The sequence below is a fragment of the Chaetura pelagica genome, unplaced genomic scaffold (genome assembly GCF_000747805.2).
Source record: "Chaetura pelagica isolate M959 unplaced genomic scaffold, ChaPel_1.0 scaffold178, whole genome shotgun sequence".
Lineage (NCBI taxonomy): Eukaryota > Metazoa > Chordata > Aves > Apodiformes > Apodidae > Chaetura > Chaetura pelagica.
The window spans coordinates 848912-876398 of record NW_009954505.1 but is presented as its reverse complement, the minus strand read 5'-3'; the positions used below and the strand labels follow the sequence as shown (position 1 = coordinate 876398).

Genomic DNA, 27487 nt, shown 5'->3' with positions numbered 1-27487 from the left:
TATGTGCACAGAGATTAGTTTTGGAGCAAGATGGATAATAGGACAACATTGACTTGTAAAGAATTTGCAACATATGTTAAAAGTTTAATCATACTGCAATAAATGGAAGTGAGGTCCAGGCAGTTTTTTATACTAGGTTAAAGGTTTTCAGTTCAAGAGCAGTTAAAAAGGGCTCTTGCATAATCAATTTCTTAGTATGTAATATATCCTAAGCATGTGTATATACATGTGCGTCTACATACACGTGCATATGTGCATATAAATAAAATATACTACTTTTGCCAATTTTTTCTTATCTATTCCATTCTTCAGTAATCTGAGATGAAATGTTTTAGTTAAAGGTGCAGCTTTAAATCCTTTTAAAGCTGATCAGAGACTTCCATCTCAGAGAAGATCCTCATTACTTTGATTTATGAAATCTGAGTAGTTTGAGGAATTCTGTTCCATTTGCATTGGAATGTATTAATTTTGCAGTTACTAATGAGCATTTATGGCCTGGGTAATTAGGAACATTATGTTCTACAGTTTTGAGCATCTTGCGTATTTTGTCTTTTGAATTTTTCATTCTCATTCCTCTCAAATTGTGATATTTCCCAGGATGTACTTCTAGCCGTTTCTTTTGTTTGATCGTTTGCCTTCATTGATACCTCATGTGAACTTTATGGTAGAAAATTGGTAGTTTCCAGAATTTTAACAAGCTTTTTGTTAAATCTTTCTTAGCTTGTGGACAAATTACAGTGTGCACGTGGCTGTCTGACTGTCTGTTGCACATCGGTAACCACCAATTTGTCTGTTTCTTTACTGTTTCTAACAATCCAAATCAATGCTCCAATTTAAAAAGATAAAAAATAAATAAAATGTTTTTTATAATAACTTCTGACTGCCAACCTACCTATTGCACAATTAAAAAAGAGCACTGAATCCACTGGAGTTTTCAGTATCAGCCTGTATGCTTGGTTGCTCACCAGACTGCTAAAGAAACACTAACTTGCACCCTTACAAAAGTAGTAACTCCCTTAGTTAAAAGTAATTACCTTAGTAATTCTTTGTTTCTTTAACCTCTATTCAAGCACAGGCATGTAGGTAACTGGAAATAAGTATTTGGAAATAAAATGCAAGTGTCATTTTAATGTTTCAAGTATCTCCACTATATGAAAGAAACTCCACTGCTTGATCTGACTCAGTACAGTCATACTGACGTACTTTTGCTGTACCCGTCCTGTAGACAAATAGGATATTTCTGTCTTTAGAGCTGTCAGCACAGCACACTCATTAGCAATAATAGGTTTTAACCTTTTAAATTAGCAGACTAAAAACCTGCAGAGCAGCATCCAAGTTGTATGGCAATTTAGCTGGCTTTTAGGAAAGCTTTTCTGTAAATTAATTCATTCTGTAATTTTTAAATGAACTCTTCAATTTTCTGTATTTGTATATAAATGTTCTTTTTTACTCCTCCCCCCCAATTATACTCTGCTTAAACAACCACAGGGCATATAATGTTGGCACTGATCCTTTGTGTTGATAACATTAAGTCTAAATTTAGTTTCACAATAAGCAAAATTAACTCTAGGTAGGAAGTCCCTGTTTTAAGCATACACATTGACAATAATTAGGGTACTCCAATAATAAATATATTAGTACCCATGCACCTTGTCAGATTTATGTTCCAATTTTATACATTTGGAAACTATTGCATTTTTTTTAAACATTATCATTGTTCTTTATTTTTTTGGTAAGACATTATTTTCTTATTGTGAAAAACAATAAGAATTCATACAGTTGGTATTTTCAATCTTACTATATTTTGGGACATGGATAGAGCTCACATTTTTAAAAATTATGAAGAATGCAGAACAGGACTACTTAAGAGGGAGAGACAATGACTCACAGCAAAAGATTTAAAGGGTTCAATCTGTTTAGTTTACTGACAAGAAGATTACAAGTGACTAGATTACAGTGTTTAAGTACTTTCATGGTGAGAAAACAGCAAGTATTAAGAGGCTCTTTAATGTAACAGAAAAGGCATTACATGAACCAAGGGCTGAGATTTTGAAGTGAGACTATTTTAAATAATTCAAACATCCCATTTCATTTTATTTTTTATTTATTTTTAAGTAAGAACAATTGAATTTTGTTACAAAATCCTAACAAAAGTGAAAGGTTATTATTCATATCAGGAAGGTATCCATCTATGATGTGCATTAATGTAATGCAAGTCATTGAATTAAAAGGGCTTCATAATATAAAATATAATAATAGAGACTTTATGCTGAGTTAGATTTTTTTTTTTTTTTTTCACTTTAAAAGCACATTTTTAGTAGCTTTGTTTTCAGTGATTTGGAAAATGCTTTCTAGATGGCTAGCATCACTTTCCCTTTACCAGTCTGGCTAGACAGTTTTTTCCTGCTGGAAAGTTTTCAGTTGGAAGTGTGTGTGGGACTGCACAGGTGGCATTCAGTAGGCTGAAAAGAGAGTGTCAGATAATAAATCTACCTGAAACCATACATAATTAGTGTTGTTGGGGCTGTGTTCACTTAGCTTTATTTCTAGGAAATGCATGCTATGTGTTTCTTTTACTGACAGGGTCAAAGCAGCATGTCTGGAATTAAATAAAATTACTTATGTCAGAATAGAAAAAAAATAACATTATACAGGGTGAAGTTTTATTCTATGATAAGACCATATTGTTTCAAAGTATATCAAATAAATCCTGATTCTTGTGAATCCTAGGAATAGTAATTTCATTGTGTTATTATTGGTGCATAGTAGTGGTTGTCTAAAACAACAGGAATATTTTTTAATTTATATTTTATTTTCAGCTTTGCCATGAAGAGGCAAAGTCCCTTTGTTGCATTGCACATATTTGTAATATGAACTATGTTGCAACCTTTAGGGTAGTATGAGGTTTAAAAGTATGAGGTTTAAAAATTCTCAGATTTTTAACACTTTTCTTTTCCCTTGGGGTAGATTCAGGTAAGAGGAGAACAGGAGAGAAGTGGCTTCTGTTTCATTCATTATCAACATTTAAGACATTTATCTAAAGTACAGCAGGGAATCAATCTGTTTCCTCTGCTAAAGGAACACAAACCCACATACTCCTCTTAAGAGGACAGTACTTCAACCACAATACGATAGAGTATTCCAGAACAGGTTCTTTTAGCCATTTCCATTTTGAGGGCATCAGGTTGTTGAGCGTTTTTTCATCAAGACAACATCATAGAAAGGTTTGTTCAAGTGCTGTTGAGAGAGGAAGACACTTGGTTTCTAATTCACAGTATTCCCAGTTCTTTCCATGTGGTGTGTGGCAATTTAAGACCATACGAGATGTCATCATTCTAGGTAGCCCTGACTTAAACAACAGATAGGCTGAAGTGGTTAATATGGTCATGCTGATTGAGCTGCCAATTATTACAGTAGAGAAGTTAGAGTTCTTGAGTCAATCCTTGCTCTCCTCAGAGGCAACATTAGTTTGAAACTGTGCTATTCAGTTTGCAGATGTTTTTTGTGAAACTTCTAGCAGCATAATGCGTTGAAATTGATGCTGAAATTAATTAGCACTGCAATAATTTGTGGGGAAGGAGAGACATATTCTAGGAGGCTCATTGGCTTACGAAATTGAGTGAAAACTGCAATTGAGAAATAAGTCTTACAGTCTTTCTCAGAAAAATTCTACACCAGCTATGCATATGGCAGTCACAAAAATGAAGACCTTCCATCCTGGTTGTCATGAAATGTTTCAGATAATTTCTGTAATTAATGAGCTTGATAAAAGAGTTGTTATTTCAAAAGAATAACAGATGTAAGGTAGTAAAAAAACCCCACAACCCCCCCCCAAAAAAAAACAAACAACAAAAACCAACACCAAACAAACAACTAGGAAATTTTCAAAATGCCTGGAATACAGGGAAGTAGTATTGGTCAACACTGATAACTAACAGCAGCAAAACTCCCATGGGCCAAATTTGCTGTTTGGCTGTGAAGTAAGGACATCAGTATGATATGAACAATAACAACATTAGCTGTAGAATAGAACCAAAAGGACTCTGGCTTTCTCTTCCAGAAGTTCAATTAAAGCAGAAGAATAAAACATTTTGCATAGGAAAGAGATTTAATGTTGTAATTAGAATGAGAAAACAGTTCACGACTTTCTGTATGAGAAATCTACTGTGATCTAAAAGATAAGTACTTGTGAAATTTTGGACTGAAAGTTTGTTTACCATTGCTTATTTCCATAGAAAGGTATGACATAACCAGTGTTTTCTTGATACTATCAAATGGCAATGTTTGCATAGGGGGAAAAAATGCAGGAGAAAAAGTGATTTTTCTTACAACATTACAAATTTCTTTTTCTCCTGAAATTTTCCCCCCCTGTGTAAACATTGCCATTTGATTGTACCAAAATTCCTGGTTAATATTCAAAGCAGGTGCCATCAAAAATAAAAGAAACCATTTGTTAGTTGAAGAATGTAAATGTTTTCATCCTATTTAAAGAGGCTACTTTAATAATCACATTTTTTGCACTTATATTTATTTGTATTTTCATTTATATGAAACAGTCCTTATAAATACAAGGTCCTTCAGGAAATGAATGTAATACAGATGAAGTTCAGCTACTAGAGGGGAAAATCTTGAAAGAATGTTGTCGCTATAAAATAGCAATACTGTTTTAAGTGTTCCTGTTCTTACCCTAAGCTTACCCCAAATAAACCTATATATCTGCATTTTGCAGTGCTGTGTGGAGAACGTAATGAGCTGCTGCACCTCAAGTATTCTTGCCACTTAACAGACCTAATTAGCTTGAGTAGGAGGACTGTGATGTATTTTTTCTGCTTCTAGTTGCCAGTAAGCCTGTTTGGTGCTAGCTCAGGGATCTCTGCACACTGCTACTTCATACATTGTAGACAATTTCTTAGGGACGCATTACAATTATTTTATTTTCCCCATATTTGAAAATTCTGTGTATTGCCTGGATTATATATTTATTAATGTAACCTTTTTTTTTTTTTTTTTCCAAATACATTACTGCTCTGAAAGCTAATCTTCATTTCAGTATTATATTTCAAAGCTTGTTTTTCAGTTGTTTATCTAGTAATTGCTTTGCCACTTAGTGATGTAATCTGAAGGGTTAGATTTTTTTTCTTTAAATAGTAGGCTGGACAGTAGAAACTGTTTACGACAGAATTGTAGATACACATTTTAGATCAGAACTACTTAGTGAAGACTCATAAATCCTGCCCATCACTGCTGGGAATAAAGTTTCCTGGAGAAGCTTCCTCTCTTGAGTGCCTGCTAAGTTGAAATTTATTTTTTTTTTCTAGTTTTAGTGGCCTAAATTAGGTTTTCAAAGTCAAAAGGAGTTTTTAACAGTATATGTAGATAACTAGTGCTTATTTCTCTGCTCCCTAGTTCTCCACTCTTTTTCTAGTATTGCACAATACGTATTTGCTTTTAGAAGTAATTACATTGACTTCAGGCTATTCCTAGTAATTTAACATGTAGTATATGCAGAGGGAGAAGAAATTTCACCTTAATTCTAATTAGGGATTAAATCATCTTCACAAAGACAGAGTAATTGATGTGTGTAAGAAAACTACAATAGAGTTAAGGATGTGAAATCTGGAGGCTGGACTTGGAGTTACTTCTAGTTGTCACATTTCTTACATTAGCTATAAACTGGACAAGTGAAACATAACTTCCTTAACTGGGATTACCGTGTATTAGAGGATCTACAAGATGTAAAGATACGCACTTTACTTTTTCTGAACAAATTTAAATCTCATATAGGATTTTTAGTTAGAAGCTGTATAACTGTTCAGCATGCTTAGAAAAAATAATGAAAGTGCCACTATGTGTGTTCTATTTGTTATTTTAATTAGTCTGGTTTTTTTGTTTGTTTGTGGTTTTTTTGTTTTGTTTTGTGTGTGTTTTTTGTTTTTTTTTTTCCATAATGGGTATTCTTAATTCTCATGAAAATATTATTTTGCAGGTTTCCATTTAATTTGAAGGAGTTGTTTATGCACCTGTGTATGGATTTCTGACTTCTGTTGCTCTCTGACTCTTTCTGGTGCCTTTGAACATAGTATAAAGCATGAAGATATTCCACTGTGAACGTTTATTCTGAAGTTTGCTGGAATGGTTACCTTTCTTGTTCCTCTAGTGTTTCTGAAAGGTTACTAGTTTCCTGTTCAATTCCTGGCCCCCAGGCAATGCAACTACTTTATATGATATTGGGCATAGCCAGATTATTCAGTCATGTGTGCTACATATGAACTTGAATTAAATTGTCCTGGCTTTTCAAAAGTCTGACAGCAGCTTTTGGCCATAGCCATCACACTGTTTTCAGAACAAATTCCCAAGGGAACACGGTTGAAACTAGTGTCTTGTGGTGTTGTCTATGTCAACTAAGGTATAAACTAAGGTATAAAGGAAGGTAGTGAAGAAGAATAAGCATTTTTCTCTTTGTACATCATATTAGGGAGTAATAAAGGTCCCATCAGACATTTCACATATAGGCAGTTCATTCTTTTTATTGTGTAAACTCTTAATAAAACTCCTGTTGATAGGACTTGCTGTCTGCTTTCTACAGGTTCTCTTTCAGATATGTATGGAACTCTGGAAAAAGACTTTAATTCTTGAACTGTTAAGGGTAATTTATATGAGGAATATGGAGTAGCTTGTAATGGATTTTTGGGAACATATTCTGCTGTTAAAACAGCTTCTTCATACTTCAGTCCCTAGAAAATAAATTTCTGTTTTTCTATAGGTATCCCAATTATTTGGATGGACTCCCAGAAGTAAAGAGCTAGCAGCACATTATGTACAGTTTCTTCTTGTAGAAATTTAATATTTATATTTCTCTTTTAAATTGCAGGTGGACTTGAGGTTATAGTTCTCTTTTAAACTCATGCCTTCCTTTGTATCATTTCCAGGTTTCCATTTTCAGTGAGCAATAGAACAGGCAGTACTTGGATACATACTTACATTTTTTCCTTTTAGCAATCTTGTTAGAAGAAATACTCCAGTGGCCCTAACAGGTCTTAGGGCAAAGCTCACATTATGTTTAGGTCTACTGAGTGTAAAGCAAGGAACAAAAATTAAATAGCCTGCTAACCTCTAAGCTACCTGTTGACCATTTAAGACCTTTAAGAAAAGAGAGTATGCTAAATTTAATGAGGACTGAGGAAGCAGGATTTTAATGTACTAACTGTCCTTTTCTAGTTAATTTTTCCTAAGCTGCTGAAGGCCTACTTTCTCCCTGATGTTGTCTTATTACAGCAAGTAAACATCATAAAATAGTCTTCATCTCACTCCATCTTCACGAAATAACAATATTTAATGTGGAAACTGACATATTGTTTCATAATATTAATGAATGTAATCTGTGCCTATCCTCAAGTCAGTAGTTGTTTTTGCCTCTTATAGGATGACATATTTCTTGGAGTGCAATAAACAGCAAGACCGTAATGGTCAAAAGATGGATTAATTCACTGTTGCAGTAGTGAAAATACTGACAATGTAATGACTTAAATAATTGTCAGCATCCTATTCAGAGAGCATTAGGTGAAAAGGTTATCTACAACATTGAAGTTATGAGAAAAAAAAATAAAAAAATATTGAAATGAGGTAGAAAACTCCATGAAACTGGAACTTTTAAAGGTATTATTTGGTTGCACACAGCCCTGCTGTGTCTCAACTGTACTTAATTTTAAATTTAAAAGAAATTTGACATTGTGGATAGTTTGTGAATATGTGAATGTAACTATCAAGAAGTATCTGTGAAGCTGCACAAGAAAAAAAACCCAACACATTTCTCTATTCAGAATTGATTTTCATACGCCAGGGTGCATTTTTGCAACTTCTGCGTCATAGACTCTACTCTCAGACTGTATATTTCGCCTGTTTTTCCCGTTGCAAAACTGAAATATGATGATACTGATTTCAAAAGGCAAGACATAATTTTGCCTCTGACTTCTCCTGTGAGTGACAAACTGCTAAAGTATTTATCCAGCTAGGCTCTACTTATTCCTCATTAGTAGAAGCCAAATTATTGTAAGATAGCTTGTCATGAATCTTTGCTGCTTGGGTGCAGAAAGGACATTGTGCTTTTCATTAAGCTGGTAGAATATTCCTGAATAAATTGTCCTACTAGCCATAAGGAAAACTAGATATTTTAGTGTAAGCCTTAGAGCAAGTTCGTCCGTAAATGCCATTTTTTCCTTTAAGCCCTTTACATAATCTACAATGGAAGACTTTTCAGCTTATTTAATGCGTATGGGATTGTGACCTGCATCAGATGTTTAACATTTTTGCTTTAGAAGAGGAAGAGTCTTTGCTGGAGTCAATGCTATAAATAATTATTTAGGGCTAGATTATGCCTTTAGGCAAAGCCTTGAGTGAAAGCTGATAATTAGCATTGTCCCAGAAGGAGCCCTGGAAGGTATAGTGTCTCAGGGACAATCTTCAAGTTCAGTCCCATTTTCCTTCCCTTCCTGCTTCAAGTATTCAGTGATTTTAACACAGCAGAATTAAAAATTGATTGCTGTTCAAACATAACATCTAAAGAGCTTATTCTCAATGTAAACCTACCCATATTACTACTGTTACTCCGCCCTGCACCACGGTGTTTACATTACTTTTTTTTTTTTTTTTCCTTTAGAATAGATAATTTAGGATATAACCCTTTACTCTTAATCTACTTTCAGTAAAATTTACTCAAATTGGACCTGATTTCAGAGAAGCTATATGCCTTATATGTATATACACTTTTCCCAAATACCAGAATCAAGACCCCATTCCAGAGATATGTTTTGTCAGTCATAGTTTGTCACCCTGACTTTGTTGTGGTCTTATTCTAAGCATTTCTTTAGTGTTTGTTTTGATTTGGTTTTGTTGGTTTGTTTGATTGTTTTTGTGGGGTTTTGTTTGTTTGTTTGTTTGTTTTGTTTGGGGTTTTTTGCTTGGGTTTTTTAAAGATAGGGCTATTTGATTTATGTATGGCATGTGTTGTTATTAAAGGAGAAAGACTAGGAAGATTATGAACAGTATTCAACCTAACTATTTCTTTTGCAGCTTGAAGTCACATATTTTTGAGAATCAGCTGTATTGAGTTTCTTGAGGTTGTCATTCATTGACATCTACTCTTTTATCTGCTTCTACTTCCTGATGACATAATACCACTCTGCTTTTGAACTTCATTATTTGAGATTGAATTAGTGCTTAACTCTCTCCAGCAAATTCTTAATCCTTTTTTCTCTGGCAATGACTTCTCACCTGCTTAAATATTTCACAGAAGCAGATGTATTCTTTTCCTTCTGCAGCTGCACCAGCAAACGAAGTCACTGCTTGTCACCCTTCAACATAGCAATTGCTGCCTCTGCTAGTGAAGCTGCTTCTCAGATGATTGTCCCCTAACTCTTTCAGTCAGAGTGTTTTAGCTTAATCAGTTTAAAGGTTGTTCTTTGCTAACTTGACACATTTTTGTCTGAGATAAGCTCTGGAGAAATCACGTCTAGCTGAATTAGCTTCTAACAGGAAGATAGCAATAAGCAGATGACAGAAGGTGCAGGAGGGGCAGTAAAACACTTTTAGGTTTTTAACTGCCAAAGGAAGAGGATGCATATTCACATCAAAATTGAAGACCAACCTTAAAAATATTCCATTTGCAATCAGTTCTTCAAGATAAATGTATATTATTTCTTTGTGTGTGTGCGTGTGTGTTTGTGCAAGCTATGAGCAAAGAGTGCAAGCTGAAGAACAGAGTAGAAAATCAGCAAGACTCTATGTACCTTCTGCATATACCTTTTGCAAAGATAGGTAGAATGGATGAAACATTAACTGAACATAAATGAGTGAAAATGCACTATGTTGGATAGGTTAGATATATTTTATGCTCAAATCCAGCAGCAGAAAAAGCAAGAACATCCTGGCATGTAATGGCCATTGCTCCATGTAAACTTGAGTACAGGATTAAACAAAAAGTTAATGGTTTTGTACATGAATTTGTTTGATAGGCTGTTCATCTCTCCTGTACTTAAACACTGTATTGGGTTTATGTGACAAGGTTTTGGTAGCAGGGGGGTAATAGAGATGGCTTCTGTGAGAAGCTGCTAGCAGCTTGCCCCATGTCCGACAGCCAGTGCCAGCTGGCTCCAAAACAGACCTGCTGCTGGCTAAGGCTGAGCCCATCAGTGATGGTGGTAGCATGTCTGGGATAAAGAAAAAAAAAAACAAAACACAACACAAAAACCTAAAACCTGCCCAACTGGAGAGAGGAGTGAGAATATATGAGAGAAACAGCTCTGCAGACACCAGGGTCAGTGAAGAAGGAGGGGGAGGAGGTGTTCCAGGTGCTGGAGCAGAGATTCCCCTGCTGCCCCTGAAGAAGACCATGGTGGGGCAGGATGTCCCCCTGCAAGTCATGGAGGACCTCAGGCCAGAGCAGGTGGATGCCTGAAGGAGGGTGTGACTCCATGGGAAGCCCATGCTGGAGCCGGCCCTTGGCAGGACCTGTGGACCCATGGAGAGGAGCCCACACTGGAGCAGTCTGTTGCTGAAGGACTGCACCCTGTGGAAGAAACCCACAATGGAGCAATTCATGAAGAACTGTAGCATGTGGGAAGGACTCACATTGCAGAAGTTCATCGAGGACTGTCTTCTGTGGGAAGGACCCTATGCTGGAACAAGGGAAGAGTGTGAGGAGTCTACCACTGAGGAGGAAGAAGCAGCAGAGACAACATGTGATGAACTGTCTGCAACCCTCATTCCTCATTTTCCTGTGCTGCTGGGGAGGAGGAGGTAGAGAAATCAGGAGTGCAGTTGGACCTGGGAAGAGGGGAGGCATAAGGGGGAAGGTGTTTCAAGATTAGGTCTTCTTTATCATTACCTTTCTCTGATTTCATAAGAAATAAACTGATTTCCCAAAAGTGAGTCTATTTTGCCTGTGACTATAATTGGTGAGTGATCTCTCTCTGTCCTTATCTTGACTCATGAGCCATTTGTTAAGTTTTCTCTCCCCTGTCCAGCTAAGGAGGGGGACTGATAAAGCATCTGTGGTTGGCACATGGTATCCAGCCAAGGTCATGCTACAGCAAACATTTAGAAAAAGCAGTACTTGCAAATGCATAGTATGGAAAAACACAGGGAGAAATAACAAACTTGTTATTGTCTATGACAGGGAAAATCTATAATTGTGCATTCAATTATTTATCACATATTCAAATAGCAATGTGCTGGTTTGGTGGATTTTTTGGTAGTGGGGGAGGGGCCCCACGGGAGGCTCTGGTAAGAGGCTGAGAAGCTCCCCAGGTCGAAAATCGGCTCCAAGGAGCCATTAGAGACAACAGATAATGGATGCACCTCTACGATTAACAAATTAAAGAACTGGTACAAGACCTGAGAGCTAGCAGGGGAGAAAAAGCTGTGCTGGTGAGGTGTAAGCAGTGCCAGGGTGGAGGTCCCAAGGTTGATGAGGAAGTACAGGGAAGAAGGTGCCGAAGCAGAAGTTTCCCTGCAAGCCATGGTGAGATGACAGCTGTGCCCCTGCACTTGTGGAGGAACGTGGTGGAACATTTCCTGAAGGCACTAGGAGGGGTCAACTTGGATTTGATGCCAGTGGACTTGGATTATGTGGCTGTGGAAGACTCTGTGCTGGGGGACATCACTCTTCTTGAAGCAGCCCATGACTGTGGGAAGCCCACGCTTGAGCAGCTTGCTCCTGAGGGACTGTACCTCATGGGAAGGATTCATGAAGGAGAGGTTTGTGGAGAGTTCTCTTCAATGGGAGTGATTCCATGAGGAAGCAGGAGAGGACTGTAAGGAATCCTTCCTGAGGAGGAAGGAGCAGCAGGAACCACCAACCTGTCAACTGACTCTAAACCCCATCCCCTGTCCCACTGTGCTGCTTGAGAAGGAGGAAGAGAAACAGGGAACAAAGTCATCTGGTCCCAGGAAGAATAGAGGGTGGGGTAACATATTTAAGCTCTGTTTTTTGCGTTGTCTGTCCTTTGTGTGTTTGATTACTATGAAATGAAATTATTATTTTTTCCCCATGTTGAGTTGTTTTGCCCGTGACCTTAATCAGTGAAGAACCCTCCTTGTCTTTGTCTCGACCCATGAGCCTCTAGTTGGGCTCTGTCTTCCCCATCCCAGTGAACACGTGTTTGTGTGTGTGTGTTGAATGAGTTCTTTATTGTTATGTTATACCCAAATCATGACAAGCAGATAACTAGAAAAATTGCCCATCACTAAATCTAAATGCTTCTTCTGAAACACTGGGAACTGGCATCAAGGCTAGACTAAGAAAGGAGAAGGGGCAAAGAGAGACAAAGATTAGGTTTGCTTGGTTTTAGCCTCATCGAAGGACCCTATGCTGGAACAAGGGAAGAGTGTGAGGAGTCTACCACTGAGGAGGAAGAAGCAGCAGAGACAACATGTGATGAACTGTCTGCAACCCTCATTCCTCATTTTCCTGTGCTGCTGGGGAGGAGGAGGTAGAGAAATCAGGAGTGCAGTTGGACCTGGGAAGAGGGGAGGCATAAGGGGGAAGGTGTTTCAAGATTAGGTCTTCTTTATCATTACCTTTCTCTGATTTCATAAGAAATAAACTGATTTCCCAAAAGTGAGTCTATTTTGCCTGTGACTATAATTGGTGAGTGATCTCTCTCTGTCTTTATCTTGACTCATGAGCCATTTGTTAAGTTTTCTCTCCCCTGTCCAGCTAAGGAGGGGGACTGATAAAGCATCTGTGGTTGGCACATGGTATCCAGCCAAGGTCATGCTACAGCAAACATTTAGAAAAAGCAGTACTTGCAAATGCATAGTATGGAAAAACACAGGGAGAAATAACAAACTTGTTATTGTCTATGACAGGGAAAATCTATAATTGTGCATTCAATTATTTATCACATATTCAAATAGCAATGTGCTGGTTTGGTGGATTTTTTGGTAGTGGGGGAGGGGCCCCACGGGAGGCTCTGGTAAGAGGCTGAGAAGCTCCCCAGGTCGAAAATCGGCTCCAAGGAGCCATTAGAGACAACAGATAATGGATGCACCTCTACGATTAACAAATTAAAGAACTGGTACAAGACCTGAGAGCTAGCAGGGGAGAAAAAGCTGTGCTGGTGAGGTGTAAGCAGTGCCAGGGTGGAGGTCCCAAGGTTGATGAGGAAGTACAGGGAAGAAGGTGCCCAAGCAGAAGTTTCCCTGCAAGCCATGGTGAGATGACAGCTGTGCCCCTGCACTTGTGGAGGAACGTGGTGGAACATTTCCTGAAGGCACTAGGAGGGGTCAACTTGGATTTGATGCCAGTGGACTTGGATTATGTGGCTGTGGAAGACTCTGTGCTGGGGGACATCACTCTTCTTGAAGCAGCCCATGACTGTGGGAAGCCCACGCTTGAGCAGCTTGCTCCTGAGGGACTGTACCTCATGGGAAGGATTCATGAAGGAGAGGTTTGTGGAGGGTTCTCTTCAATGGGAGTGATTCCATGAGGAAGCAGGAGAGGACTGTAAGGAATCCTTCCTGAGGAGGAAGGAGCAGCAGGAACCACCAACCTGTCAACTGACTCTAAACCCCATCCCCTGTCCCACTGTGCTGCTTGAGAAGGAGGAAGAGAAACAGGGAACAAAGTCATCTGGTCCCAGGAAGAATAGAGGGTGAGGTAACATATTTAAGCTCTGTTTTTTGCGTTGTCTGTCCTTTGTGTGTTTGATTACTATGAAATGAAATTATTATTTTTTCCCCATGTTGAGTTGTTTTGCCCGTGACCTTAATCAGTGAAGAACCCTCCTTGTCTTTGTCTCGACCCATGAGCCTCTAGTTGGGCTCTGTCTTCCCCATCCCAGTGAACACGTGTTTGTGTGTGTGTGTTGAATGAGTTCTTTATTGTTATGTTATACCCAAATCATGACAAGCAGATAACTAGAAAAATTGCCCATCACTAAATCTAAATGCTTCTTCTGAAACACTGGGAACTGGCATCAAGGCTAGACTAAGAAAGGAGAAGGGGCAAAGAGAGACAAAGATTAGGTTTGCTTGGTTTTAGCCTCATCAGTTAGGCAAATGATTATGTTTAGTGTGCAGTATTTGTCTCTAATCACACTTGCTGCTGCTGCCCCAGCTCTCTGAATACCCCACTGGACACCAGCCCCACTATCAACCACTGTTTAGCTGCTACAGACTCCAGCATGTGCATTGGAGGCACTGGAAATGCCTGTTTTGTTACCTTCAGCAGCCTGCTGCTGCACGGAAATAATTTCTTCACCGAGAGCTGAAGCCTGGTGTGGTAGTACAAGAGCATTACACCCAAGACATATGGGAAAAACCTGACCTAAAACCTTACCTGGAAGTTCTATTTAATATGTCCATGAAAGATAACTTAATTCTGACTGAACAGAAAGAAGTATTTTATCCTAAAAGAGGAAACATGCTTATAGTGAGAGTGAAGCACCAGATATTTCTCCCTTGATTTACTTGCTCCTAAATTTACTCTAGAATATATTCTTCTGGGTGGCTTTCCATATTGCCAACAGGTCTAGCCAATCTGCATGTTCTACACATTAGTTTTATGTCTTTAAAATGCATTTGGATTCTCTTTGCCTTCCTTCTTCAAACAAGGACATTTTTATTCCTGAACAACCAGAAATACCATAGAAGTACAATTATTTTACCTAGCACAGCCAGACCCCTTTTGGCCACGATGGTCATGTGGACAAGCTGAAAAAGTGTTGCCTGAATGCGATGTGTGCATTGCATTGCGACGGGTTACATCACTGGTCGTGACATGATGTAACCCAACGCAGCATGATGTAAGCGTCGTGATACATTGGAGGTGTAAAGAAACAACAGCTCTCCCTGGTGTCCCTCTGCCCCTAGCCAGGAATGTGCTGTCATCCTTCATCTAGTAATTAATAACCCATCCCCATTGCCAGTTTGTGCATGCTCAAGTCTTATTCTTGATCTTATTTATATCAACAGTCTTCCTTCTATTTTTGGGCAGTGAAGCCTTAATCCTTAAAAGATGGATTTTTTTTTTTTAATTTAATTTTATTTTTTTTCCCCCTAGATACCTGTAGGTACAATTGCTTTCTGTCAGTTATTGTTTTTTGATGATTTTTTTAAATTAACCTTCTTGTGATGTTTAAAAAAATTTCACAGAACTGAAGGGAAAAAAAACCCAACAGTTTTCAATTTTTTTGATTGTGTAGCTAAATCAGTTGCATGTGTGAAGGAGCAGAAGCCTCACAGTTGTTTTTTGTTTGTTTGATTGGTTTTTTTTATGTTACAACTTGATGCTTTTTTTACAATGACATTTCAGCTCTGAATCAGTTCAGCCTGAGTTCTGTGTGGCTATTAACGTGATTTGCCTTGTGTTTCCTATTGCTATGGCTTGTTTCAGGACAGATATTTTTCTATTCCTTTTATTTACTCTGTCCATTCTGAAAGTAAGTTAGCAGGCACATTGACTGAAAGTTTCAATTAACCGTAGAAACCAAGATACACTTCTTTAGTGTACTTGTGTATAAGTAATTGTGTGCTTAGCTTTTATGTTTTGAGAATGGCTTTTTAAGACAACCGTGAAACACAGTATTTTTCTAAAGATGAACAGAGGCCTACATTTTATCCCCTAGCAAAACAGTATTTATGTGATTATCCTAAAGCTGAAAGAGCATATAAACAACTAGTAAAGGAAGTTTTAAAGGAAGAATATAAACAAAAGAAAAAAAACCACAAAACTTTCAGGAAACTATGATTCTATGGTTCCAGGTAAGGACTAGGGACTGAAACAAACCCTGTCTTCAATCCTAATATTACTCTAGCATCTGCTTTTGATTTCAGTGCTGTCTCATCTTGAATAACTAGGTTGTTGTAAAAATCAGTTTACTCCAGGAGGCCGAGGAAGGGCTCTCATCAATGTTCATAGATATCTAAAGGGTGGGTGTTAGGCGTATGGGTCCAGATTCCTGTCAGTGGTGTCCAGTGACAGAGCAAGGGGCAATGATCACAAACCGATACATAGGAGGTTTAATCTAAATATAAGAAAATACTTCCTTTACTCTGAGGATAACAGTCTCCATCCCTGCAGACATTAAAAACCCACCTGGATGTGTTCCTGTGTAATCTGCTCTAGGGGATCCTGCTCTAGCAGGTGTTTGGACCAGATGATCTCCAAAGGTCCCTTCCAACCCCTACCATTCTGGGATTCTGGGATTCTTTTCATGCAAAACCATTCTTGTCTTCCAGCAATATAGAGTACTGATATAAGACTTTTCTATTTTTGCTATGTTCTGTATGAAAACGAAAGTGGATGTGAATGTATCATCCCTGATAAGACCTGCTGTGCCTGGTATGTTATATATCAATATACAAATTTAATGTATTTTCATTGTTCTGACATCCTGAATACTATATTTGACCATTTTTTAAGGTTCTCATTGCTATGACTAGAGTAATGCACAAGCCTTTTCTTTGAAAGCTATGGATAATTTGGAATCTAATGATTACGTATGTGGCTCAAGTTATTGTTTCCACTATCCATGTCTATTAGTTTTTGAATACTACTTTTTAGGTATCTCCATCTCTGTACTAAGCCTACTTTTTATTCAGAGAGCCAAAAAAGAGAAAAAAAAAAAAAAAAGTTGTCTGGAATTTGTCTTAATCTGAAGTAGACATTCTTTCTCTCTGTAGGGTGAACAGGTCATATTTCATAGGCATTTAGATGTATGTATGACTTAAAAAATTAACACCTTAAGTGTAATTAATCTTTTATCTAGCTTTATAAACCCTCTTTGAAGATACGTCTTCTCTGGCCTTGGCTCATGCAGTTTCTGTTACTGGAAAATTGTGCAGTATCACCATTCATCTCTTTTTCCAGATCATTAACAGGATGTTAAACAACTTTGGATTAATATAGAGAATATTTGACTACACTATTAATCTTTTGCTACTTTGAAAACTGACTTCTGGTTACAGCTTAACATACTTTTTTTAATCCGTAACATCATTTCACCTCTTTCTCTGTGAATAATTAAGTTCTCAACATCCACACTTGGAAAGGTGCTTATCAAAGACTTTCTGAAAACTCAAATAAATTTTATTGACAATCAAGTATTCTATGGAGAGGCCTAAAGATTTCTAGCAGATCAAAGAATTATGCTTTTTCTTTAAAGACAGCTATGGGTTGTTTTCTATCAATATATCTAAATGCTTTATGATGCTTTTAATTGCTCTTTTCCTTAGGCTATAGCAATGTTATTTTTCTTTATTTTAATATGCACATTATCTGTTCCTACCAATCTTCTATTATAGTAGCTTATTTTAATTAGACACTGAAGTATTTCACTGGCAGATAAATAATTTTATTCTCAAACCCTTTTTGATAATAAAATACTGTTTTATCTTTCATGCATCTGAGGATGTAAGTCCTACTGTTTACTCTTCTGATGCTTCAGCTTACTGAAATATGGCTTGTTGTAACTCTGCTTCAGGTATCTTTAATTCCTGGGTTCTCTAAGAGAAGTGCATATGATATTGTTGCTTCTTCTGAAACTAGATGTTTAGAGAAGGAAAATGAAGCAAATGTAGAAGTAAGATTAACAAATACAAAATCAGAGCAACTGAAATAGCATTCAGTTATTCCTGAATGCTGAAAGTGGGCAACAACTGAAGACAGCATGAGGTTGAATTAATTTTGATAGTCTAGGGTAGCAGAGTATGTATTATGGGTAGTTTAGTATGATCCTAGGTTCATGTTTCCTGAAGAATTAGAACATCATGAAGTAAAAGAATGATGGAACGATCTAAGTCTTACTAGGAAGAAGAGCGAGCTTCATTTTAGAAAGCTAACCACTCTGAAGAAAATTATGCTGTTAGGAGGTTCAATAACATGTAAATAAATGAAAAAGAGTTGGAAGAAAATAACTTGTTAGATGATGTAATTTTCTTGTGGAAATCTGTGAGCTACTCTTTAGAGAGGGAACAATATCAATTATTTTAATGGTCTGTTTCGTACCATACTGCTGATATTAATGGATTTGGAACCTTATTTTTAAAGCAAGAGTCTGAATCACAGTTAAGGGTTGTTACTGGAATTGCTGCTCTTTACAACAGAAATTCATAATAAAGGGAAGATGGAAGCCACAAAGATGTGTGAAATTAAATACTAAAATGAAATGTGATAAAGTCAATATGGGACAGAAAAGGGCAATGTATTTTGATCACTGGGAAAATTATATCATCACAGTTAAAATGTGGGTTACAGCAAAGGTATATTTAAAAACATGTGAAATAAAACCACATCCTTCAGTTATGCTGGCTGTGCTTGGTTTTATGCAGCCAAGAGTATGGTTTGCTTTCTGGGCTAGAAATGCACATTGTCATCTCATGTCCAATATTTTCATCCACCAGTACCCTAAGTCCTTCTCCACAGGGTTGCTCTCAATCCATTCATCTCCAGTCCAGATTGATGCCTTGTTGAATTTCATACACTCCCTCTCCTCAGGGCTGTCAGATTCCCTATGGATGGCATCCCTGGCACCATTCAGCTTGCTTTTGTCTGCAAACTAGCTGAGGGTGCATGAATCCCACCATGTCATTGATGAAGATACGAAATAGTATTGGAACCTTGAGGGACATCACTGGCTGCTGCTTTCCACTTGGACCATTGACTGTAACTCTTTGGATTGTGGTCATACAGCCAGTTCCTTATCCATCTAATAATCTATCCATCAAACTCATGTCTCTCCAATATAATAGCGAGAATGCTGTAGGGAACCCTACCAAAGACCTTACAGAAGTCTAGGTAAATGACATCCATAGCTTTTCTCTTATCCAATGATACATTTACTTCACTGTAGAAGACCACTGGATTTATGGCATGATTTACCTCATTAACTTTTCTTTCTTTTAATTCCTTCACTTTCTATGGCAAATTTTATCAGCGTTTGCTGATAAGAATTATGGAATTACCCGTTGTGGAGTCTGAAAAGCAAAACACGATACAATGGACATTCTCAGCATTTTCCTGTGTTGCTAAATGGTCCAGGCATGGAATGTTAAAAAAGAGGGTGAACACAGCAAATGTCATGCAGACACACATGTATCACCACAGACAGACACAGTGAACCTAATTAGATTTGCATTTTGGCAGTTTCCCAGCAGAGCAACAGCTGTTAGAAAAATCACCTGTTACCTGGTGCTGTTTTTCCTTACAAATTTTGCCTCAGGTGAAAACCAGTTTGCAGAAATTGGGTGTGCTTTATAGTGAAAGGGGGAGTTCAAGGAAAGCTAAAGTTTATTCTGCTTCATCATATCATCTTTGTCAGAGAACTTAAAGCTTCAACAGGAGGTTTTGCTGATGCTAGGAGGTACCTGAGGTAATATCCTGAGGTATTTGATCACAGCAGTCTCTTTTTTCTGTGTTGCTGTTAGTGGTAGGAAAGTTGGTTGTGGTGCCAGTATTTCTATTTCTTTTCTGTAAGAGTAGTTCAGTACTGATATGAGTGACAGAATAACAACAACACACAGACAGGTATAATTTGGACTGATGTTGTGCCAGTTCTACTTTCAGACACCCGTCCTAACTCACTTTGTCAGTGACCTTCAACACACAAGCTGTGTGGCTTGTTTTCCTGAGCAAAACTGCCAATTATATTCAATTTCCTCAAATAGATGGTAAGTGTTTTAAATTGTAAATTGCACTGATTGAGACAAGGAAACATCAGATCTCTTTTACAGCTGAATACAAATGCAGTACTAAGTTCTATTTGTATTTTTTTCCTGCAGAAACTGATGTACATATGACAACAGATAACAGATTCTGATGCAAGCTTAATGTAATTAATAATTATAGACCATGTATGAATCAAAACAATCCTTGTTCAGTTTTAACATTCATAGATAAAATCTCACAACTTCATAATGTGCTCAGAGACTATACTTTAAAGCAGTCAGAATGTAAATAATACGGAATAATAAAATTTCAGTTGGTGTTTTCCCCCTCATCTATATTTCCTAATATATTTTCTGTGAAAACACCCAAAAATGTCACCAGGTTGAGGACAGAAAAGTATTGCCAGAAATGTTTTCAAGCTTTAACTAGTATGGATTGAATGCATTTTTTTAAGTTATTGCTAATATAGATTAATGAAAATAAAAATCCTGTGATGACTTTGTGCATAAAGTCATAGAATCATAGAATTATTTGGGTTGAAAGGGACCATAAAGATCATCTAGTTCCAACCCCTCTCCCATGGAGAGGGACAACTCGCACTAGATCAGGTTGCTCAAAGTCCCGTGCAACCTGTCCCTGAACGCTTCCAGAGATGGAGGATCCACAACTCCACTGGGCAACCTGTTCCAATACTTCACCACTCACAGTGAAGTACTACAACTGTTTAACACTCGTTAAAGCTGCATGCATTAACTTTGCATGCCACAAGCTGTAAACTCCCAGACGGTAACATGAACATAAAAGAAATGCCTGCTCCATTTCTAGATTTTTTTTGTTTAATTCTATTTCTGCTCTATTTAATTTCCAGGAGCTTAGTAAAACTGGGTAGTGGTTTGCTCATTAATTCCTTACTTGTTACCCTCTAAATCAATCTCCTGACATTTGGATAGAATTGCACTTTTTTTAAGTGTCCCAATTATAATATCTTTGGGTTCTTCAACTGTTCTTCTGTGGAAATAATGAAAAAATAGAATGCAAGACATTCTTCTCTACAGGTATCTTTTCTGTATATTTTACTTATAAGTACTGGCAAACAGTATTTCCCTTGGTATCTTCTCATAGCATAAGTTCTTTGGGACAAGGACACTAATTTTTCTTTGGCAAAGTTAAATATGTTTTCAGTACTGAATAATATTGGATAAAATGTTTACATGAACTTTACAGCTTCTATCTTAAATCCTAGGCATCTGCTATTTAATCCTAGGAACATGTTTTCTGTGCACATACTCTTTTGGAAGTATTAGAATAATAAGAAAAATAATATTTCAGGTTATGAAGCTCTTAATCATATCCACCTTAGATCTGGTTTTCCCTGAGATAGCTATAGCACGTTCTATCCCATCTGTTCTTTAAAATTTTAACTGCTTTTAGAAACATTGTAGTTGTTTGATAGTCTTAATTGTTTAGTTGGTTTGATTCTAGTAGGAACTAATATGTTGTTGTATGTAGATGAAGATAAGCTGAAATGCAAAAAAAATTAAAAAAAACAAACCTGAATGAAGTTTTGCATGTATATCCTTTGTATGTCTCATACAGACCTCCTACTTGCCTGTAACGAACACTTCCATGATTCCCTAATAAAAACTTAAGATGTCACAGATCTAGTAAACATCAAAAGGAGAAGTGAATATGGTGCCAAACCATTACATTAGCTGTTACAATGGAGTAAAATTACATTCTCACCAGATCCACTGAAAAAGCAAACACAATTATTTCCTGAATTCTCCAAAGGCAACTTCAAATTTAGCTTATGTTCAAAATGAAGAATTAAAATAGCTGAGCTGCATCAAATAATTAGAGGTATTCTTAAGAGCTGATTATTCAGCTCACAGCTTCCAGCAGTGCCTACAAATGCCTAGAGGGAGAGTTCACACAAACACCTTCACCAGCAGTTGTTAAACACAGAATATGTGTTTGCAGAGTTCAGCTGGTTGTGGAGTGGGTGTAACAGTTACCTTCAGTTATTCAAAATTGCTAATAATTCAGGGGTTCTTTCATACATTCATCCACATTCATTTTAAATGAGACCTAGGTACTTAACTCTCCTAAGCCTATTTGAAAGCAGTCATCCTTTAGTTATAGGTAGTGTTAGGTCAACATTACTAAATTCTGTCTTCAAAGCCTAGTTACCTAGATTACCAGGAGTTCAGTTACTTCTAGGCTTGGGAATTTTGATTAATAATAAATGTTGATTTGTGCCTTCTAATTTAGGGGTCTTATAAATTCTTGGATACATAATTGAAGTATAATGGTCATTCTAACAACCTTATGCCCCTCTGCTGCTCCTATTACCCATATCTTATACCTGCAGACTTCCTAGTGCAGTATATCACATATACTTCTGGACAAACTTTGCAGTGGGATTTATATATCCTACAGAGGCTGTCATGTTCTTGGAACTTTACTGTAGTATTTACTGTAGATTTACTCATGGTCTCAGTCCTCAGATAGGACTAATGCCAGCTTCATCACAGTGTTGAATCTCGGCATACTGGTATTTTCTTTGAAGTCAAGAGGACTTCTCAAATACTCAAACGATGCATGTGCTTAAGAGCTTTGGCAGGACAGACCCAACGTATGTAACACAAAGGGAAAGAATGTACTTTTACACATTTCAGTATATCAAACTCATTTTTATAACTTGGATGTTGTAATTTATGAAAGCAGCATGTAGTTATCTTTTATGAATTTCAAAATGCTATCACTGCACTAATGAAGAAGGTGAGATGAGTTTAAAGCAAATGCTCTATCGTGCACTCACACGTTAGATTTTTTGCATTCACACCTCATCTAGAGCACCAATTTAGCAGAGAAGTATAAGCTGTTTGAGGTCACACTTTCATACCTACAGTGTTCCTCCTGGTGCTAGTACAGAAACAAATGTGCTTCTGTCTGAATTAATTTAAATAACTATATGGTAGATTTATGCTTTTTAATGTGTGTTTCATTACTCAGTTAGTAAGCATTGCAGGCTCACTCCAGTTCTCTGTCAAACAGAGCAGATTCAGTTATACTGGAAGTGCAAGAAACACTCCCCTTATCTGTTGGAGGTCACTGAACGGATAGGCTGCACAATGCCTTCTTTCTTTTGAGCAATTATAGATGGTTTTGTCAAAGCAATGTACTGTATTTGGAAGACTTGAAGTTCAAGATGTGACGTAACGTGTAAGAAAAATAGTGTTAAAAAATCTATCTGAATTTATGTAGCTATGACCTGTTGGTCTTCTAAAATGGTAATGAATTGTACATTATATAATTTCTATATTCATAATTATCAATAAGAGCAATATCTTAAATCTTAATTTAATAGTCTCCAAAATATTGGAGTAATTTATATTCAAAGCAATTTTTTTTTGGTAAGAAATATAACAAAATGTTTTAACACAGGATGAAAGAAGTTACTAGTTTTAATTTTTTTTATTTTTTTTTTTCAGGTTGAATACATACAATCTAAATGAATACAAATATTTTCAGAATAAGAAATAGCTTTCAGCTGTGTTTTTTTCTAGTAATTACGACACGTGTCTAGTGTAAATTTTAGACATATTTTAACAATCTTTTTAAGACTAATGACTCACTTTCCTAAAACAAAAAATATAGGAAGCTTTGAAAACTTTGACAGAAGTGATTCCCCATTTGCCTGAAATTACATAACTGATTTTTTTTTGTCTTGTGAATCTCAATTAGAATAATCTCCCCAGGGAAGTGCTGGATTCCCCAACATTAAACACTTTTAAAATTTGGCTGGACAGGGTGTTGGGCCGTCTTGTCTGGACCGTGGTTTTGTTAAAAAAAAGTTGGACCAGGTGATCTTTTATGTCCTTTCCAACCTGGTTTTCTATGATTCTATGAATAACAAGCAATAGCAATTAGCTGCTGAATGCAGAATTTTATAATGAGAATGTACACAGGCCAAAACGTCACGTAACAACATAAGTCTTAAGAGATTGCTGTTGTTGCTACTTTTTGCAAGCTCTTTTTGATCCTAACAAGTGATCAGGATCCCATATTATCTATACAGATAGATTGAAGATTTTCCCTACTCTGGAATCTGTTTTAATATTTTATTTTTTTCACTGAGATAAATCCATATTGATATGTTGGTGTGGAGTAAACTTTTAAGAAATGGAACATCCCTATCAATCACTGAATTATTAACTATTATTAAAAAGCAGTTTAAAATATTTTGTAAACATTACTACTTTTACATCCTTCTGTGGAACTACATGGGACAGCACAATCACTCTGTCTGACAGTAATTTCTGTTGCCCTGTTACGTTACAGACATAACCTTATTTAAAGCATGTGAAACTGAGTGATGGACTGGTTTATTGGACTTTCTGTTGTCCAGGAAACAATTACGCGAGAAGCACATGATTTAGGAGTAGTCATTATTTCTTTCCTTCTTTTGATGGAACAGTATACAAAGTACTGCCATTTAAAAAACTATTAAGGTCATCCTGCTTTCATTCTCTGTACATGGAACAGTTAATGCACAGAGATGCAAAAAATGTTTCTGAAAACAAAGCTATTTGGTAATAATGTAATTAAAACTACAGGCAATGTAGAGTACAGAGCAGTAGTTAGAATTTAATATTATTTTTGCAACCCCTTTTTCAGCCTTAAAATTTTTCTACAAGTATTATTTTTTTTGTTGTTGTTGGTTCTCTTAACACTGAAAGAAGTCTGTGAAACAGCATTTTCTTTTTGTCTTAATCCTCACTAGTGCAAGGAACACAAAAACCTGTAAGAATTATTATTGCTGCATTTTCTTTCAGACCATCCAGTTTCAACTATGACACAAAATTGTAATTGAATTCTCTTTTCTTTAACAGAAATATGTCCTAGGTATATAGCAGCATCTACATGTGGTCTGGAATTCTAGTGATTTTTTATTATTATTTATTTTTTTCTGTGTGTTGCAGCTGGAATCATTAAGAACAGAAATTAAATTGTGTGTTCTTCAGTGTTCTTCAGTTAAATGTTGCTGCTATACAGAGCTAGCAGTTGCTACCCAAATGGTTTTGTTGTTCTTGTCAATGGTATGACCAGTGAAGTCATGTGTCTTTTGCTATTCAGTGATAATTAAAGAATTAAAACAAACAAAAAAATGTAGCTCAGGCAAATTTAAGTAAAATTTTGAGCTTTCTTTGGCTTTCACGTGAAAAACTACCTAGGAAGAAAAGGAGAGAGATGAAAGCATTGAACTTGTAGCTAGGGAGTGCCTTAAAATCATTAAATGTGGCTTTTTGTCAAAGTTGTGTACATTATTGAGAGATTACAAATTCATTTTAATGCCATTATAGAAAGATAGTGCCAAAGAATAAAACTGTGTTCTTTCTGGAAGTCTACTAATTATATAGAGCATATACATACGTGTGTGTGTGTACATATACATATATATGTATATACATATATATACACACATATATATATACATATCTATATACACACACATATATATATGTATATATCTGCACACATATACATCCACACACAATTGCACACATGTTGTCAGTAGTCAGGAAATAATTAAGAAATAATGGTTGTTTAAAATCTAGACAATATGCATATATTTCTCTTCAAATCATCAGGCTTTGAAAAGTACAGGTGCATATATAGATGTTTTGCCTTTGTGATCTTTCCTAATGTAAGTGATCTGCAGTCAGCTTCTAAGACAGTTTAACAATCTGTAAATTTCAAAAGCCTTTTTCCTTCACTTTTATTTGAAATGCCCATATGCCTCTCTTTATCTTTCTTCAGCTGCCAAATGAGAACTTGGTACAGCTGTAAAGGTAGCTGGAGGGCCTTGGCTGTAGCCATGAGCCAGGAACAGTCTTATGAGAGCCAAGCTCCTGCAATGAATGACCTCTTTTTTTGAACATGAAATCACTTAAGATTTGTGTATGAACTGAGATGCAAAGTAAAGCTAATCCACTTGTCTTGGGAGAAATGAAGAAAGTTCTGTTTTCTTCCTGCTCCCTCAAGACTGTAATGAACTGTTGACTTCAGCTGATTGTAAAATTTTAATACCTCTCGTAGGATGGGAAACCAGGAGCTTGAGTGATCTATTGAAATGGCTGTATAAATAAGACATATCACCAAGAGAATTATTATTAAGTCCTGTGTGAATATGATCTTAGCTGGAAGTTTCCAGAAGGTTGAGCATGCTCTGTGTGAAACTGGAAGGTCATATAACTAATAATGTGCTGTGTGATTTCTGAAAACTGAGCTCTTTCCCAGAATTAAATGGGGTCAAAAGGTATACTGTGTGACAGATGGAGCAATTGCATATAAAATGCAAAGAAATGACATCAGCTTAAGCAGTAGTTAATTTTTTTTGCTGCCATTAGACGCTTCAGAGTGGATACCTAAAATGCAAGGACTACTAAACTGCATTAGTAGGACTTGACTATATTCTATATGTATGATACAGGATGTCTGATTGAAGGAAGATACAGCATAAGATCCAGTATGATAAGAACAGAGAATCCCAGTTTGAGAAAGGAAGGATTCAATCTTCATTGGACTAAAATAAATTTTAAAAAATATTTTTTAAAGGGCAAAACTTGAATGGTGATTGAGATTTAGAGCTTGTACCTGGCATTTCTCACATAAATTGATAGATTAGAAAACACATTTCATTGGCAGTGCTATTTTACCTAATGTGTTCTGAATACGTATAATTGAATGCGGTTGTGTACTATATACACAGTAACTTGTGCAACTGCACTGAAGGTGCAGGATTTGTGTGGACGTGGAGTCTCTCTCAGTCACTGCTTTTCACATTTTGACTCGCTAATCACCACCACTGCATATATAATGGCAGAGTTTCCAGAAGATTTATATAGCAAATCTGTACTTTGCCTGTATCAAGAAGACACAAGCAAATCAGTGCACAGAAACCAAAACTGTATGTATTCACAGATCTTAAGTACTTTAATGGCCATTAACTCCATTCTGTCTTACAATTATGGACTGAGATTTACTTGAAACCTTGAATTTTGAGGAATATAGGGACCTTTAAATAGCAGAACAAAAAGAAGTAGTAAAAAAAAATAGCTATGTGTACCTGTGACATATGGAAACTTCATATACAAACTCAGGGATAATCATGGTAATAAAGTACACTGTTCTTTTGACTACTGGAGTAAGCACAATGTAGTGAAATGTTTGGTGCAAGGATAGCTTGGTGGGTTTAAGTCAGGAAATAGAAGGGAAAGCATTGGGGAGAACAATGTTAATTTTCTCTTGCTCCTGTGAACATGTGTGTATGTGCGCACGTGCGTGTGCATCTATGCACCTCAAAAGTGTTTTGAGAAAGCGTATTGAATATAAATTAAAATATACTCTTTACTAAATCTTCTAATAAATAAGTGCAAGTTCTTTATTAAGGTAAGTAGCTGTTTTCAGTTAACTTCTAGGTTTTTCTGAAGAGCATGAAATATGGTATAATATGAACCAAGGCTACTTTTGGACCAATTTCATGTCTGGGATTGACTCAACTCTGTTTCATCTTTGTTTACAGTCTGTTGTTTTAAATGTACTTTTTCTCATATGGGAAATAAAATTACATGTATGGTTTGTCTTGGTCGATTATGTAAAAGTCAATGACAATTTTATTTACATTGGTTCCATCCAAAATTCAGGTTGTGACTAATTCTGAATAAATCCTATCAGGATGAATTAAAAATTGTTGTTGAAGATAGTGTCTGAAGGCATTATTTCTTCAAGATTACAGAGCAGAATAAAATTAATTGC

The 27487-nt window shown here is 36.5% G+C and overlaps 1 protein-coding gene across 6 annotated transcripts in view; it reads left to right on the top strand.

Moving 5' to 3' along the window:
* NLGN4X (neuroligin 4, X-linked) overlaps positions 1–27487 on the top strand; it is a 123576-nt gene that overhangs the window by 14645 nt on the left and 81444 nt on the right. Inside the window, exons 2-4 of one of the 6 annotated variants that reach the window (XM_010004641.1) lie at positions 1021–1026; positions 9727–9758; positions 10291–10312. The exons of the other annotated variants lie outside the window; for them this stretch is intronic. Coding sequence (XP_010002943.1) covers positions 1021–1026; positions 9727–9758; positions 10291–10312 — 60 coding nt within the window. The remainder of the gene's footprint in view (positions 1–1020; positions 1027–9726; positions 9759–10290; positions 10313–27487) is intronic. 6 annotated transcript variants of the gene reach the window in all.